Below are 15005 nucleotides of genomic sequence, written 5' to 3'. Positions count from 1 at the left end.
AAATGCAAATAAAAAGGTCTCAAGACATGACACTCCTACTTGCTTTCAGCACATGTTGGATAAACATAGGAGTGTTAGAGACAGTTGTGATTCTTCTATATTCAACACCTCATTTACAGTGTTAGATTTTCCCTTTTTTTTTTTTTTTTTTTTTTTTTTTTTTTTTTTTACTTTAGTCTGTCTGTAATAAATAAAAAAAAAATTGAGGGCGATTATGATGAAAAATAAAATAACTATTATTTATTAATAATTTTAGAGGTATTGGACAGTAGGTCTGCAAATATTCAGGCCAAAGATGCAGAATGAGGTGAAAGTAGTAATCTCACAGGGTTTTCTTTGTCCAGTCAGAGGTGACCTGAACTGTTTCTGTCATCAATTAAGAAAGTTGAATGCTGATGGGAACTAAAATTGTGTTGGTTTAACCAATTTAAATAAACGCGACTATTAAACAATTTTGCAAAAATAGAAGAATAAATTTCAGCCTGTGTGCTGTGGAGTGAAAAGTTGAACTGATAGGAATTTAGAGTCTCTATTGTCAATGTTAAAAAATGAATTACAAAACCTACAAAGTGAACTCTAGCATTTAGATGTTCTTGTTGCTAATTTAACTAAAAAAGAAAAAGTTAATCTCCTTTTAAGTACATAAATTTGTAGGTAGTTGGACATTGCTAGAATTAAACCGTCTTTACAACAGCATCACCAAAGAAAGGCAACTGTTAAGTTTAAGTGACTGATTTTTCAGTTTTCTGCCCTAAAACAGCTCGCTTCCCTTTTTCTTATCTAAGCAGTCTCCTTTGGCCTGAGATCATAAGCAGAATTATTGTCAGAAAACATTTTCTGGGAAATGTAGATGGTTGGAATATCAAAATTAATCTTCAAGTGGAAAATATGATGTTATTACCATTTCTAATTTTGTTGCTATCAACAAAAGTATATTGTTGTGCCAGAATCTTACATTCATATGCCATGCATTAGGCAGACTGCTTCTAAAATTTCTGCTTAGATGACTTAAATTATATATAAACAATGACATACTTGTATACAGTAAAGTATTTATGTATTAAATATACAGAAAAGGTATATGTGCATATGCTGAAACTTCGTGGATATCTGGAGTATTGAGATAAAGTTACATTTTCCAGCTGAAAAACAACAATTTTTAAGCAAGTCAATCTGATGTATTTTCACATGATAGACCACACAGTTAATTTTGAGCTTAATGTCTTTCAAACAACTGTATTGAGACAAAACCAACCCAGTTCTGATTTGCTTCACTGCTGAACATTTTACTTTCTTCTTTTTTTTCCTTAATTAAGAGTCTTGAGTGCTCTTGTATATTAACTTTTTTAGTCTCTATTCTTCTTCCAGTGAATTTCTGCATTTCTAAATAAAATTCTTACTTTAGTACTGCAATGCCTCAGAACCATATTAAGTATCTACTAAGATTTGTCTCAGGACCTACAGTTAAAAATAAAACGGGAGAAAAAGTGGGACTAGGGAAACTCAGTTCACAGCTTCCTTAGGTTGCAGGTGTTTCTGAGAAGTCTTTGCTCATCTACACACATGGATGGTTCTAACACAGAAGTTGGTCCCTTGTCTCCAAGTACCCCATTTAAAGTATGGCTGTAATTGTATCTGTAGCCTACAGGGGCTACAGCAGGAATTCACCTGTGGCTGAAATTGTTACTGGGTAAATATTTCAACCTCGTTGTTGAAACAAAACCACTGAATAAAAAGCACAAGGAACAAAAAGAAACCTTGTTAAGAAATTCAGTACTTTTACCTTTAATTCCATTATCTGGATTGTTCCTTTAAGATATCCTAAGTGCTTCAAATTGCCATATAATTTATCTTTTTGAAGAATTGATGGTTCTGTTACATTCTGTTGTGCATACCCTTTTTCCTTCATCTTGAGGACAAAAAAGTGGACTTTTGTAGCAATGTGTTAACTCTGAAGAAATGTGGCTATTCAACATATATAAATGCTTTGAATTTTCCTTCTCTTTCAGTTTTCCTGGACCATAGATCAGTGGGACTTTTACCTCCTCCCTAGCCAGTACTGGATTTCTCATCATCTTTTTGTCTATTTTTCCTTCCCACAGGGACCCCAAAAAAATACAGCAGCTGCAGAACCAAATTCGTCTGGAGCAAGAAAGTGGACAGTGGTATCGTCACCAACAACAGCCTGATCATCAGCACCCTCCCTCTTCTCCTTCCTTCCCTCCTCCCCCCTCCTTCCAGGAGCTTGAGTCCAGCCAGTCTGCCACCTCTCCTGTGCCAATGAGTATTCTTAACTCCCATACCTCCCCAACCATGCAGTCTTCCAGCTCCTTCAACTATGCTCGGCCCAAGCAGTTCATTGCTGCCCAGAACATCAGCCCTGCTTCAGGTTATGTGACTCCATCTTCTGGGTCATCTACATCTAGCCTTCCTTCTCCTATGTCTCCAACTGCTTCTCAGAAACAGTTTGGGAGAGTGCCAGTTCCTCCCTTCACTCAGCAGTTTGCTCCAGAAGGGGAATATGCCTGGTCTCCTTCTTCTCCATCCCCTCCACCCCCACCTCCACCTGTCTTTAGTCCAACAGCAACATACCCAGTGTGTGATTCCTTTCCACTTCCACCTCCTCCACCTCCTCCCCTTCCTTCCCTTTCTTCACCTTCCCACAGCCTGTCTCCAACTCCAAGATTTCCTAATTCCAGCCAGTCTCCAGCAGCTTTTCTCAGCTCCATGCTGCCATCCCAGCCACCACCCATTTCTGTCAACGCATTAGGCCTTCCGAAGGGAGTGACGCCTCCGTAAGTATCAGCTGATGAGCTCCTTGATGTACTGGAGATTGTAATGAAGATTATTGCACTTGCTTCATTTATACCTTTCTAGGGTCCTTTGCTGTTAGCTGTTATCTGAGAGAGAAAGATGTGTGAATAAATTGCAAATGCTTCTGTGCTAGAGATGTGAGATCATTTTTTAACCCTCACGGAAGTGAGATTCTAAAAGAGCCCTATAGTAGGAACACAAAAGATGAAAAGCTGAAGCTTTAAACTGGAGTTTAAGAAAATATGAAAGCAGCAGCAAAAAACTCTGCAGGCCCAGGGGAATGGAAGGAGATCCAAGAAAACTCTTCTCGTGGCCCAGTTCTTTTAAAGTAACATATTCAGTGATACTTGCAGTTTGTGTTCCTATTACATCTGCAGGTAGAAAAATATCAAGTAAAGACTATCTTTCAGAAGTCCCTATAGCTTTGTGATACTGAAGGTACAAGGTATTAAAGTATACATCTGATAACAAAGTGGTCATAACAATTTATTGGCTTTGGCTAGAGATTTTATTCTAAGGAAGTTTGGGAAAGTATTTAGGGAGGGATGTAGGATAGCAGTGCATAAAAACAAACAGAATCCCTATCCCTAACAACTCTGCATGCTTTTTTTCCCCTTTTGTCTTCTCTAAAGGCCAAAATAGTATTTTGGAGCATGTCAGCTCCCTTCATAGATCAGTTTGTCTTTCCCCTGGCACTAGACTTTCATTCCATCCTTAGAGAACAAAGAGACATGCTGAAGAGCAAAAATGAGAATAGCTGTATCCAAGGCTTATTTATAACTTTGTCCAGAAGTTTGTCTAAACATATCTACAGTATCTAGGTGACTTGCTCAGCTACATAATGTTGCAGTGGGAACTTCTGTTATTTCAGTCCAAGATATGAAAAGGAAGAGAAGGAAGAAAGAGGACAGATACCAAAGTAATAAGTCTTGTATATGCTTTAAAAAGCATTTCTTTATCTTGATTTGTGTCATACAGCTCATTATGGAGTCTGGCCATGAAACATTTTTAGAAGAAAAATTAATAAATAGTGCAGTTTGTCCTTGCAGTCATAATAATTGTGATTTTCTGTCTTACTGTGTCCTCTGCACTGGCTGAGTTTCACTATGATACCAAGCACTGAAAATTGCATGATTAATTTACTGACAGCTTGACCAGTAAGCACAGGCCACCAAAGCCTGGTATTACCCTTGATTTTCCAAGAAAAGGCTCTAGTCCAGCTGTACAGTTCTGACAAGAACTGGATTCTTTTTTGAGTTCACATCTGTGTGCTGTGAGGGTAATAGCAGCAGCTTGAGCCTCTGCTGTGTTTCTCTTTCCCTGTTACGCTGTGTTTATGGATACGTGTTCTTACTTTGAAGCATTAGCTGTGTTCTTCCTCACTCTCTTTGATCTTTGGACAGAGAAACAGTTCTGCAAAGATTTTTTCCCCCTTCCCCATGCCCCTCAGTTCCCCAAGTGCAGCAGCCAGTCTGGGTATGCACATGATGGTGTGTCTATCCATATTCCTCCCTCCCCCACCCTGACAAGGCAGCAACCTCGAGTCTAAGCTGAGGATGAGGTAGTTGGCTGTTTTTCTGCATTCCCTCAGGAAATAAAGTCCAGATGGGAGCTGGATCGTGTTAACTATACTGAATGTATGTATGTATAATTTATGTGTATATATATATGTGTGTGTGTATATATATACACAGTGAGCATTTGTCATCTGAATTATAACATTAAAACATGGTAAAATATGTACTGTATGATGCAGAAAAGCCATAATCTATTGTTATGTATCTTTGATGCCAAATTTTCCCTGGCTTCTCCCTTTTCATGTTATTGTGTCGGTCAATGTCTGGTGTGTCTTGCTGAGTAAATCACTCTGTTTCTCATAATTCTCCTATCACTCCTGAGCAGTTCTTCCCCTGGCCTCCATTTCCCCCTCAGCTTTAGGTCTTTTCTGCTTTGTGCTATAGGCTCAGTTCTTTTTTTTGTCCCCTTCCACTTTTTGCTTCATTTCTTTTGTCTTTTGCTCTATCCTCACAAGTCCTCTTCAGCGCATGTAATACACAGTTCCTGAGCTTCACGCAGTATTCCGTAACTGCAACCTGTAGTCTCACCATTTTTCCATGATCACCAGGATCTTTTGGTTGAAAATGATGATACTGTTTCCTGACAGTGTGCTTTACAGACTGGGTGCAAGGAATAAATTGCAGCATTCAAAGTTATGCTCAGCAGCTGAAATCATAGTCAAGCCATTTGTCTTCAAAGGCTTTGTCATTGCTAAATCTTGGCACAACTACAGATCTGCTCCTCAAAAGCAGACCTTGGTAGGCATAATTTTTTTCACTTTTGTGTTGTGGTAGGAGCAGAATGAAGGTAAAATGGTAAACATTGCAGGTGGAGGCAGTTATTTTTGGAAATGGTCAAAGGCAGCACCAGTAAAGTTCTCTGTGGCTGTGTACAAACCAGTAGTCTCTGTTGCTCCTCACGGAGTGAAACTTTCCCTTCATCAGCTTTCTTTGGGCATTTTCTTTCCTGTGCATGTATCATATTTGTTTTACTTAAAAGAGAAATCAATCCAAGGAGATGTAGGACAAAACAAGAGGAGCTCAAAGCTTTGGCCCAGCCCCAGAGATATGACATCATTGACATAAGCAAAAACTGTTGCAATGAGTCCTGTGACTGGTGTGCCAGGAAGGATGGTTACAGGCTCTTCAGGTGGGATAGGCAGGGCAGGAGAGGCAGGGAGGTTGGCGTTGTATGTAATGGAGGGTCTGGGATGGATGGTGCTTACAGCTGGCAATGGCATGGTCAAAAGCCTCTGGGTAAGGATTAAAGGACAAACAAGTAATGCAGATGTCATCATGGGAGTCTACTCTAGACCTCCTATCCAGAACAGTGGTGCTGATGAGTTATTCTTTAAGAAACTAAGGGACATATGTAAGTTAACCACTCTTGTCCTTATGGGGAACTTCAGCTTGGCCAATGTTAACTGGGAATACCATACAGCTAATACAAGCAGGTCCAGAAGGTTCCTAAACAGCTGGATGATCAGTACATGAGCAGTACAGACACTTAAGGGAGCCAGCTCAGTAAAATGCCCTCTAAAGATGGTGGTTGTCTTGGCCACAGCAACCGTGAAGCAATTGGATTTAAAACTTCAGACTGTTTGGGGAGCTAATGAGTAAGGTGCTCTGGGAAAATGTGTTTGATGATGCTGGGGTCCATCAATGCTAGTGACTTTTTAAGCACCATCTCCTAAGGGCACAGGAGCAGGCAATTTCAAAATGAAAATGTTGGGAAAGCAGGCGAGGCAGAAGGCCAACTTGGCTAGGCAGGGATCTTCTTCTAGAGGTAAGGCAAAAAAAGTAAATGTTTGACCAGCAGAAGCAAGCTTAGACAAGATGGGAGGACTACAGAGATGCTGCTCGCCTCCATGGGGAGAAAATTGTGGCTTCAGTTAGAGCTGAAGCCAGCCAGTACTGTGTAACACAATAAAAAGAACTTTGAAAAATATGCTAGTAGCAAAAGACAGTCCAGAAATAGCAGTGACCTGTTAAATAATGAGGGTGTTTACCATACAAACAGGGATATAGACAAGATGGAGGTGGTTAATGTGCTCTTCAGTCTTCAGCACCAGTCATGGACTGTGGGAGTCCCAGTGCCCTGAGCTGAAGGACAAGGATTCTGAGCATCATAAACTCAGAGCCAACTCTGAACTTGTGAGGGAATCACTGCTCCAGCTGGATCCCTGTAAGTCTATGGGGCCTGATGGGATTCATCCAAGAATCCTCAAAGAGCTGGCTGATGTCATTACAAGACTCCTTTCAATGACTTTTTGAACTGTTGTGGGAATCTGGAGAGGTCCCACTTGACTGGACACTTGCTAATTTTGTCCCAGTTTTCAAGAACAGCAGGAAGGAGACTACAGGTCTCTCAGTCTCTTTTCAGTGCCTGCTAAAATTATGGAGAAGATTACTCTTGGAGTTATTCAAAAACACTTGAAGGACAATGCAGTTATTGGCCAGAATGGCTTCATCAGGGGAAGATCCTGTTTGACTAGCTTAATTTCCATTTATGACAAGGTAACCCACCTAGCTGGCCAAAGGATGCCTGTTCATGTAATCTCTTTGGACTTTTAAGCTTTTGATACTGTCTTTCTTGGTGTTCTTCTGGACAAAATGTCCAGCATTCAGCTGGATCAACACATCATATGATGGGTGCACAACTGGCTCACAGGTCAGGCGCAAAGAATTCCAGTAAACAGGGTTGCATTGGGCTGGCAGACAGTCACCACTGGGGTTCTACACAGTGGCTGTCCACTGTAGGGCCAGTGCTCTTCAAGGTCTTCATAAATTACTTGGACACAGAACTCAAAGAAATACTAAGTCAGTTTGCTGGTGATACCAAATCTGGGGGAACTGTCAAATACCTCAAGGGCAAAGAGGCCCTACAGAGAAATCTTGACAAATTAGAGGGTTGAGCAATCACCAAGTGTACAAAGTTTATTGAAGGCAAGTGGTAGATTTTGCACCTGGGACAGGGCAACACGGGCTATACAGGAGAACTGGGGGATGAGAGGCTAGAGAGCAGCCTTTTAGAAAGGGACCTAGGGGTCCTGATTTGACAGAAAGTTGAGTTTGAGTCATTGTGCCCTGGCAGCCAGGAGGGCCAAGGGTGTCCTGGGGAGCATCAGGCACAATATTGCCAGCCAGGCAAGGAGGGGATTGTCCTGCTCTGCTCTGCACTCAGGTGGCCTCACCTCAAGTCCCATGTGCAGTTTTGGACACCACAATACAAAAAAAGACATTAAGCCATTAGAGAGAGGCAAGAGGAGAGCAGAAAAGATGGTGAAGGGCCTTGAGGGGAAGCCATATGAGGAACAGCTGAGGTCACTTGGTCTGTTCAGCCTGGAGGAGACTGAGGAGACCTCATTGCAGTCTGTAACTTCCTTTTGAGGGGAAGAGGAGGTGCAGGCACTGATCTCTCCTCTGTGGTGACCAGTGGTAATGGACCAAAGGGAATGGCCTGAAGCTGTGTCAGGGCAGGTTTAGGTTGGATATCAGGACATGGGTGTACACCTAGAGGGTGGCTGGGCACTGGAACAGGCTCCCCAGAGAAGTGATTACAGTTCCAAGCCTGACAGAGTTCAAGGAGTGTTTTGACAATGCTCTCAAGTACGCAGTGTAACTCCTGGGTAGTCCTGTGTAGGGCCAGGAGTTTCAGGTCCCTTCCAACTCAGGATATTCTATGATTCTGTAAAAACGTTTCTAACCTTCTCTTCAATTCCTTTATTCTGCAGGCCCATGAACAATAAATACCAATCTAATGTTTCAACATTTTCCTTGGGTTTGAACCCTGAGATTTTGTGGAAGTGACTGCATTAGCTAAACCATTTTGAACCAATGAATATTCTTTCCAATTAAATTTGGATAGATTTGGAAACACTGCACTGGGAATTGTTAATTTGTTTGGAATGGAGTTTTTTGTGGTTTGTTTGTTTTGGATTTTTTTTTTTTTAACAGCATGTAGTCTTACAGTCTTGTGTGTATTATGTGAATACCTACTTGTGAATTTACTACATTTTATTTGGACACCTGAAACAACAGAAGGCTGCTTTGTGTCATTAATACCTACTAATATATCTTTAAATATTTTTAGCATTTATTTGCAACGATATGGTGAGTGTTTCCCTTGAATAAATTTTATCTCTGTTTTCCAGTAAGCTTTAGACACTTTGTAGTGACCAGCATTTTCAAGCTGTGGCTATGGTGGTATTAGCTGAACAAGCTTTGGGAATAACCTTTTTTTATTAATGGAGTAGATTTGGTAGACTTTGTGTCTTGCTAGAGCATTGTGTTAAGCAGAAATGAAAATACTGGTGGAACTTCATAGCTAATTAAGTACTTAAGGGAATTACGAGCACTTGTCAGTAATTTCTGAGGTAAAACTTGGCTGGAGTAAGTTTGTTGAATACTGTTCTTAAAAATCTCAGTTCTTTCCTTCTTTACCTAAAGAAAACTCTACGGTGGGTGGATCTGTTGTATTCTGGTTAGCTTTTGGTTACAAAAGACTTCCAGGGAACAGAGTTAATGTGACAGAAACATACTATTGACAGGGCTTAGTTCAGAGTTAAGTTTGTAGAAGCTAGAATCTGATCTTCACTGTTCCTAGAAAAATACTCAACAAGTTACATGAGAAGGAACAGAAATATGTATACCTAAAAGTTCTAAGATTAGCACATACTTTATATGTTTACATGAGCATTTGTGAAAGCACAAATAATCCCATGAGAAGGATTTGGTGACTATTTAGTGAGTATTTGATTTTAAAAAGTACAAAACCTGCCACTAAAGGATGTGGAATTACCCAACCTGGAGAAATGAGATCTCTTTCTACGTATAAAAATACCTGGAGGTATTCTCAGATAGCATATCAGGAAAACATATCTAAAGTATTGCTGTAACTGGAAAAAATTCCAGAAAATATCAGGGTTTGCATTCATTCTCAACCTCCAATTTTCTTAAGCTACTGCTCCTGCTCATTAAACCATTTTTGTTTAAGTTTTCTTTTCCTACCTTGAATACTATGTATTCTGGCTGTTTTACCAACACATAAGGGGTTTAGCTGTGGTATTAGACCAATTCTTGTTGGTTGTGCTATGAAACAGCTCATATTGGGGGCTTTGTTTTTGCACAGTTTTCGTACCTTTTGATTATCACAAACTACATATTCATATCAGCTTTTCTGAAATATGATGAATGCATGTTTGTTCCACTTGAACTTAGAAATTGTTGTGCCTCAGATCTAATCAATTAAAGCTGTGCAGAAGTAGAGATCAAGGATGTAACATGGAGACACACAGACATTAGCCAAAATAACAGTATCCTGACAATCACTGCATCTGGAAGTATTAATTTTCAATATATTTTTGTCCACTTCTTTGTCAAAATGGTATTTGCAGATACTTCACAATATTGAAGATGGCAGTGAACTTAACCAAGAGAATTAGTAGACATATTTCCCTGTTGAAAAGGCAGAGAGGCTGTTCACGGCATGGCTTTGATGCTTGTTTTGGTCTGTAGGTTTTTCTTTTCAGAGGAGATAATTTTATAGCTTCTTTATTTTAAACAGATCTGAATGCCACAAAAACATCTGTGAATGTGAAAGCCAGGTACAATGCTTGATAGTTACAGAGACCTTAACCAGTAACACCACATCAACTGGAATTGGTTAATATTTTGGATACAATACGTTTTCCCAGTCCACTGTAGCTTTTTCTTCACACGCTTCTCGCAGTTACCCATTCTAAACATTTCAGGACTATGAGAATTGTCCCAGCCTTTTCTACATTTAGGAGCAGTTGGTGCTTTGGTTATTTCTTCTTGACCATCAGTGCTAGCATACTGCTGGTAGTAATCAAAAATACAGATAAGACTACAGATTACAAAATAGGCATTTGATTTTTAATTTTATATCAAAATATATGCATATCTTTGGAAAGGTAAATGGTGCTTATGGTAGCTATGGTAACCAGTGCAGCATGAAGCAGGGAGATAGCTTGCTCAGGAGGGCAAGGAACTGAACAGGGGAATGAAAAAGTAGCAATTATTCTTTTAATGACTAAAACAATGCATTTTTAAACATAAGCTTTAGAGAAAAAAAATTAATGTTAATCATGCACTTTGTAGGTGAGTTGTACTCTTTGTTATCTAATCATTAGGAAGGATCAAACATGTTCAGAAACATTATCCATGTCAGTCTTAACCCTATCCAATGCTGAGACATGATTTATTTTTTCAACTACTATTTCAGAACATTGGGTGGTAGAAATAATGGAACTTTTTGTTACATTAGTTCCATTTACTGGAAGTCATCCTAAGCCAGGTCTGTTCCTCAGACATTCCCTTAATTCAGATGTATGTAACATCACATTACTGGACAGGGCTGAAGCTCCTGGTCTCCATAGCATGTATGACAAGATCAGACTAAAGCAATTTCATTATGCAGCTGCAGCTTCCAAGTTCTTGACCTATTAGAGTGCTTGTAGTAACTTTGCTTTTACAGTAAGTGAAAAATGTGTGAAGTAAGCAGGAATTAGCTGTAGTTTTGGAATACTTTAGTTTTAAAGGAAAAAAATCAAGTTACTGTTCATTACTTCAGTACCAGAGAATTAATTCGGATTTCTGTGAAACCAAGCCAGTGTTGGCTGCAAACAGGAATTTGTTCTTGGAAGGATAACAACAGCCAGCCTGTTGCCCTTGTTTACACTGTAAAAGGTACATAGGAAAAGAGGGAATTGCATCCAGCGTGCACTCCATGTAATTAAAACATGAAAAGTACTGCTGGTTTGGCCTTCTTTCTCAACAAATGTCAGGGCAAATATTCAAAACTAAAGAGAGCCAAGCCAAGACTGCAAAAACCTTTGCTGTCAAAAATCTCTGTGTGAATTAAGATGACAGTTTTGGCAATTTTATTACACCCTTTCCGACCGAAGGAATTCAGACAATTGTGCTTTTATCTGTGCCTGGATTCAGGCCCCCACAGACCTAGGTGATGTGCATTCAGAGGTGCGTAAAATCCGTAGGAGTTGCAGCCTATTTCTCAAGGCTGTTAGTTTTTCTGCACATTTGTGGGTGGTGGTTGTGTGCTCGAGACTGATGCTGTCAATAGCCTGAAATGTGCATTCTTCTGCTAGCTTAATGCAGTAAATCTGGAATTTGCATTGGGCAAAGAATGAACATATGAACACATAAATGCATTGACAGATTTTTTTTTTCTTTTATATTATCCCTGAGAGAAGACAGAAAAAAAGCTCATGCGTCACTGAGGACACAAATCTTTGGAGCTAAATGCATCCAGATAAGGGCATGTAAGCATGGTGGAAAATATTTGCAAAAGCAGCTGAAGAAAGTTTGCTGCCAGGCTGTCTTGCCATGTAAACCATTACTCAGGCTGAAAGGATCTGTGCTTTGGAAGACAGATTTACTTAAGTCCTTGTATTTGTTATCATTGCTTTGTAGACATTTTGAAATTCATCTCAAAAATCCATGTCTTAAGAGTTAACTTGCTGTGGGGGTATATATGTATGCATATATATATGGACAGTTTTTTAAGTGTGTATATTTAAAGAAGGAGATTCTGAAGGAGGGGGTGGAAGCAGAACATCTGCAGGAAGAGCTGTCTTTCCTTATGCACTGCTTTGGTTTTTTTGTCCCAATTTGAAACAGTACTGAAAGAGGAAGAAATAAGCTCTCTAAAGCTATTTGAAGAAATTTTGACTGGTGTTGACTTTTGTAGTTAAATTTTTGTACCAGCTACTTCCTTGCTTAAATACTTAATAAAGGGAAGATAATCTGCTTTTCAGGCATGTTGTCTTGACCAGGTCTTGAGTGCACTTCCACACCGACTTTGCAGAGCTCAGGATCATCTTACACAAACCCAGAGATCTGGAAGGTTGTTAAGGAGTCTGCCTCTCCTGTTAAGAGTTACCCAGGGATCCCCAGGCCATTGCTGTCATATTTACATACCTTGTTATTAAATAAAATTCCCATGTAGCTTTGCTACATAACTTGCTCCAGGGTTTAAATGTCACTGTTGTAGGGTGGAGAAAGGACAGTTCCACATTGTTTGTGTCTAAGCTAGGCCTGTTCTTCTTCAAGTTATTGTGACTTGTCGTCAATGGACATGACATGAAGAATGATTAAACACCAGTTATTTTCTGATGTCATCTGTTGTCTGATTTCTGACATTTCATTTGATTTGCCTGCCTATCTTCATTCTCCTAATTTCCTGACTAAATAAACATGAATTTTTGCCTCTATCTGTGTGACATATAGTTAATCACAAAAGCTATGCTTTTAAAACCATGTGGTAGTTTTCTTGTTCTAAAACTCTCCAGTTTGCTGTATTTTTCTTGAAGTGCAGTGGTAAAACTGGAGTCACTGTCTGATAGCGAGGAATAAAGGAAAAAGCTCAGTTTCATGTCTTATGCTGACATGTCCTGGAATTATATTTCTTTCCTTTTTGAAATAATAGTGTTACTTTTTAAGTTTTAATCTCACAGATTCTCAAGAGATGCTTAACATATGAATACTAATTTTCCATTAGCATTGCTATCATGCTTTGAGCATTTTCCAGAGTTTCACCATTAGAACACCTCTAGACAAATCATGAAGATTATTGTAAGTGGCAGTTGTTACCTGCAAAAGAGTTACAGCCTCTGCAAGTTCAGTGTCATCAGCCAATTTGAGAAATGTGTTTCTCTATTTCACTTTTCCAACTAAGGCCAAAATCCTAAGTGCTCAGCTTAGTATACAGAACTCTTTGAAATGCCTCATTGGACTATATTATTTCAGTTTGATAGAAATCACTGGTTCTCTCTGAACAGCTTTTTCAGACTGAATAGCTTTACACAGCCATATTATAGAAATTTCAGCCAGACTCTGTTTCTCTGATTTATTAGGGAACTTACTGCAGCTCCTGAAGGCTAACTCAGAAGCCATAAACTGAAATATATTAAAGCTGATTCTTCTTGCCTATCTGCATGCCCTTCAGCCTGACAGAGAGATAAACGTGAAGTTTGATGTGATTCAACTTTCATTTTCTTACTATCCTACATTGTTTAGAAATGGACTGTGATATTGTTTTTCTGTGTTTAGTATGGATGTTGAACTTACCAACTTGTAATTCCCTGGGTACTCATTCCCCTGTGAAAAAATGTGCATATTTGCTTGGGTTTCTGTTTTCAGAGATAATCAATAATGCTTCGGAAAATCCATTACTTGAAATCCACTCACAAGCACATAGTTCATCCTTTTCATGCACTGTTGTGATTTACTTGGGTGAACTGTACATTTCACCTTTACAGCCTATGGAGTCCCAAGCACAAGCAGGCCTTCTTCTGGTAAAACTCTGTTTATCAGTCCAAGTATTAAATTTGTGAGAATGAGAAATGAAAGCTGTTTCTTAATGTATCACTTGGAATTTTAAAGGGAAGATGCATGTCTCCATTAAAAGCTGGCAAAAGGTGAAGCCAAACTTGAAATTTGCTGCTTTGAAGGTGGCTGATTTTTGGGTTGGGTTTGGTTTGAGATTGTTTTGTTTGGGAGTTCTTGTTTGTTTGGGAGTTTTAAATTTGGAAAGGTGGGGGGGAGGGGGGTGCAGTAGTCTAAAAAGTGACAAAATTTGGTTTCATGGCAATGCTGACCTAGAAAATCAAGGGCTGGGAGGTGAAGGGAAAGACTGTAAGGGGAGAAACAGATGGCACCTGTCCACGAGCCTTCCAGCAGATGATTGAGCCTTCCTGAGGGACATTCTCTCCCGATCCCCTCTTCCCACCTCCTCCTATCCATTCTTCCTTTATTCATTCCATATCTTCCTTTACACTTAGTGTCCCAAATTTCTGGAGTTATCAAGGCATCTCTTTCTTGAAGAGACCTTATCCCTTCCTCTTAACATTTTCTTGCCTCCCTGTAGATGGGACAGTTTTCCTATCTCTTCTCCAAAAGAGAGTGGAGATTTGCTTTCTTATTTGTGACTGAGAAGACCCCCAGTTGAAAGCTGAGGGAATTATCCTACTTGGTGATCACCAGCTAACAAATCAATATTTGTAGGGCAAGGGATGTAGTTGTCTGTCTCTTTGTGAAATTAGGCAAATGTCTGCTCTTCTGCTGTGATTTAATGTAAAAATGCAGTTCTTTTTGGAAGAACATCACTGTTTTCACATTTTCTAACTAATGTAATGTAATTTTAGCTATTCACATAACTAAAATATGAAATGTTTTCGTTATGAAGATTTCAAACTATTCTTCTCCATCTATTCAGTTAATTTCTTTTTGGCTTTTAACAGTATATGTGTAGTTTTTTTCTTTTTTTCTAATGCTAGAAATTACCATTGAAAGCACTTGCTGAAGAATGAAGTTTCTCTAACCATAGAAATTAGAATTGAATAATATCCAAGAAAATTTGTTATCTCTGTATGATTTTTGTTTAGAATTTTGGCACCCGCAATTAAATTATTAAGTCATGTATTGGAAATAAATTTACCAATTACATGCTAGTCTGACTTTTTTTTTTCCTATCTCTGTCATCTGAGTTTGTCTATTTATCTGATTTAATCTCGTGTTTTCCATGTCATTCCCATGTAATGGCCTGAGCCCTATTTATTCAACAAAGGTATAAAAAACCCTATAAACTAATAT

The 15005-nt window shown here is 39.1% G+C and overlaps 1 protein-coding gene across 1 annotated transcript in view; it reads left to right on the top strand.

Annotated features, from left to right (window-relative positions):
- PALLD (palladin, cytoskeletal associated protein) overlaps window positions 1-15005 on the top strand; it is a 141687-nt gene that overhangs the window by 101061 nt on the left and 25621 nt on the right. Inside the window, exon 10 of the mRNA XM_083862410.1 lies at window positions 2103-2795. Within this exon, the coding sequence (XP_083718536.1) occupies window positions 2103-2795 (693 nt within the window). The remainder of the gene's footprint in view (window positions 1-2102; window positions 2796-15005) is intronic.

This window comes from Zosterops lateralis, assembly GCF_965231275.1.
Source record: "Zosterops lateralis genome assembly, chromosome: 5".
Classification (NCBI taxonomy): Eukaryota; Metazoa; Chordata; class Aves; order Passeriformes; family Zosteropidae; genus Zosterops; species Zosterops lateralis.
This window is presented reverse-complemented; position numbering and strand designations above follow the sequence as displayed.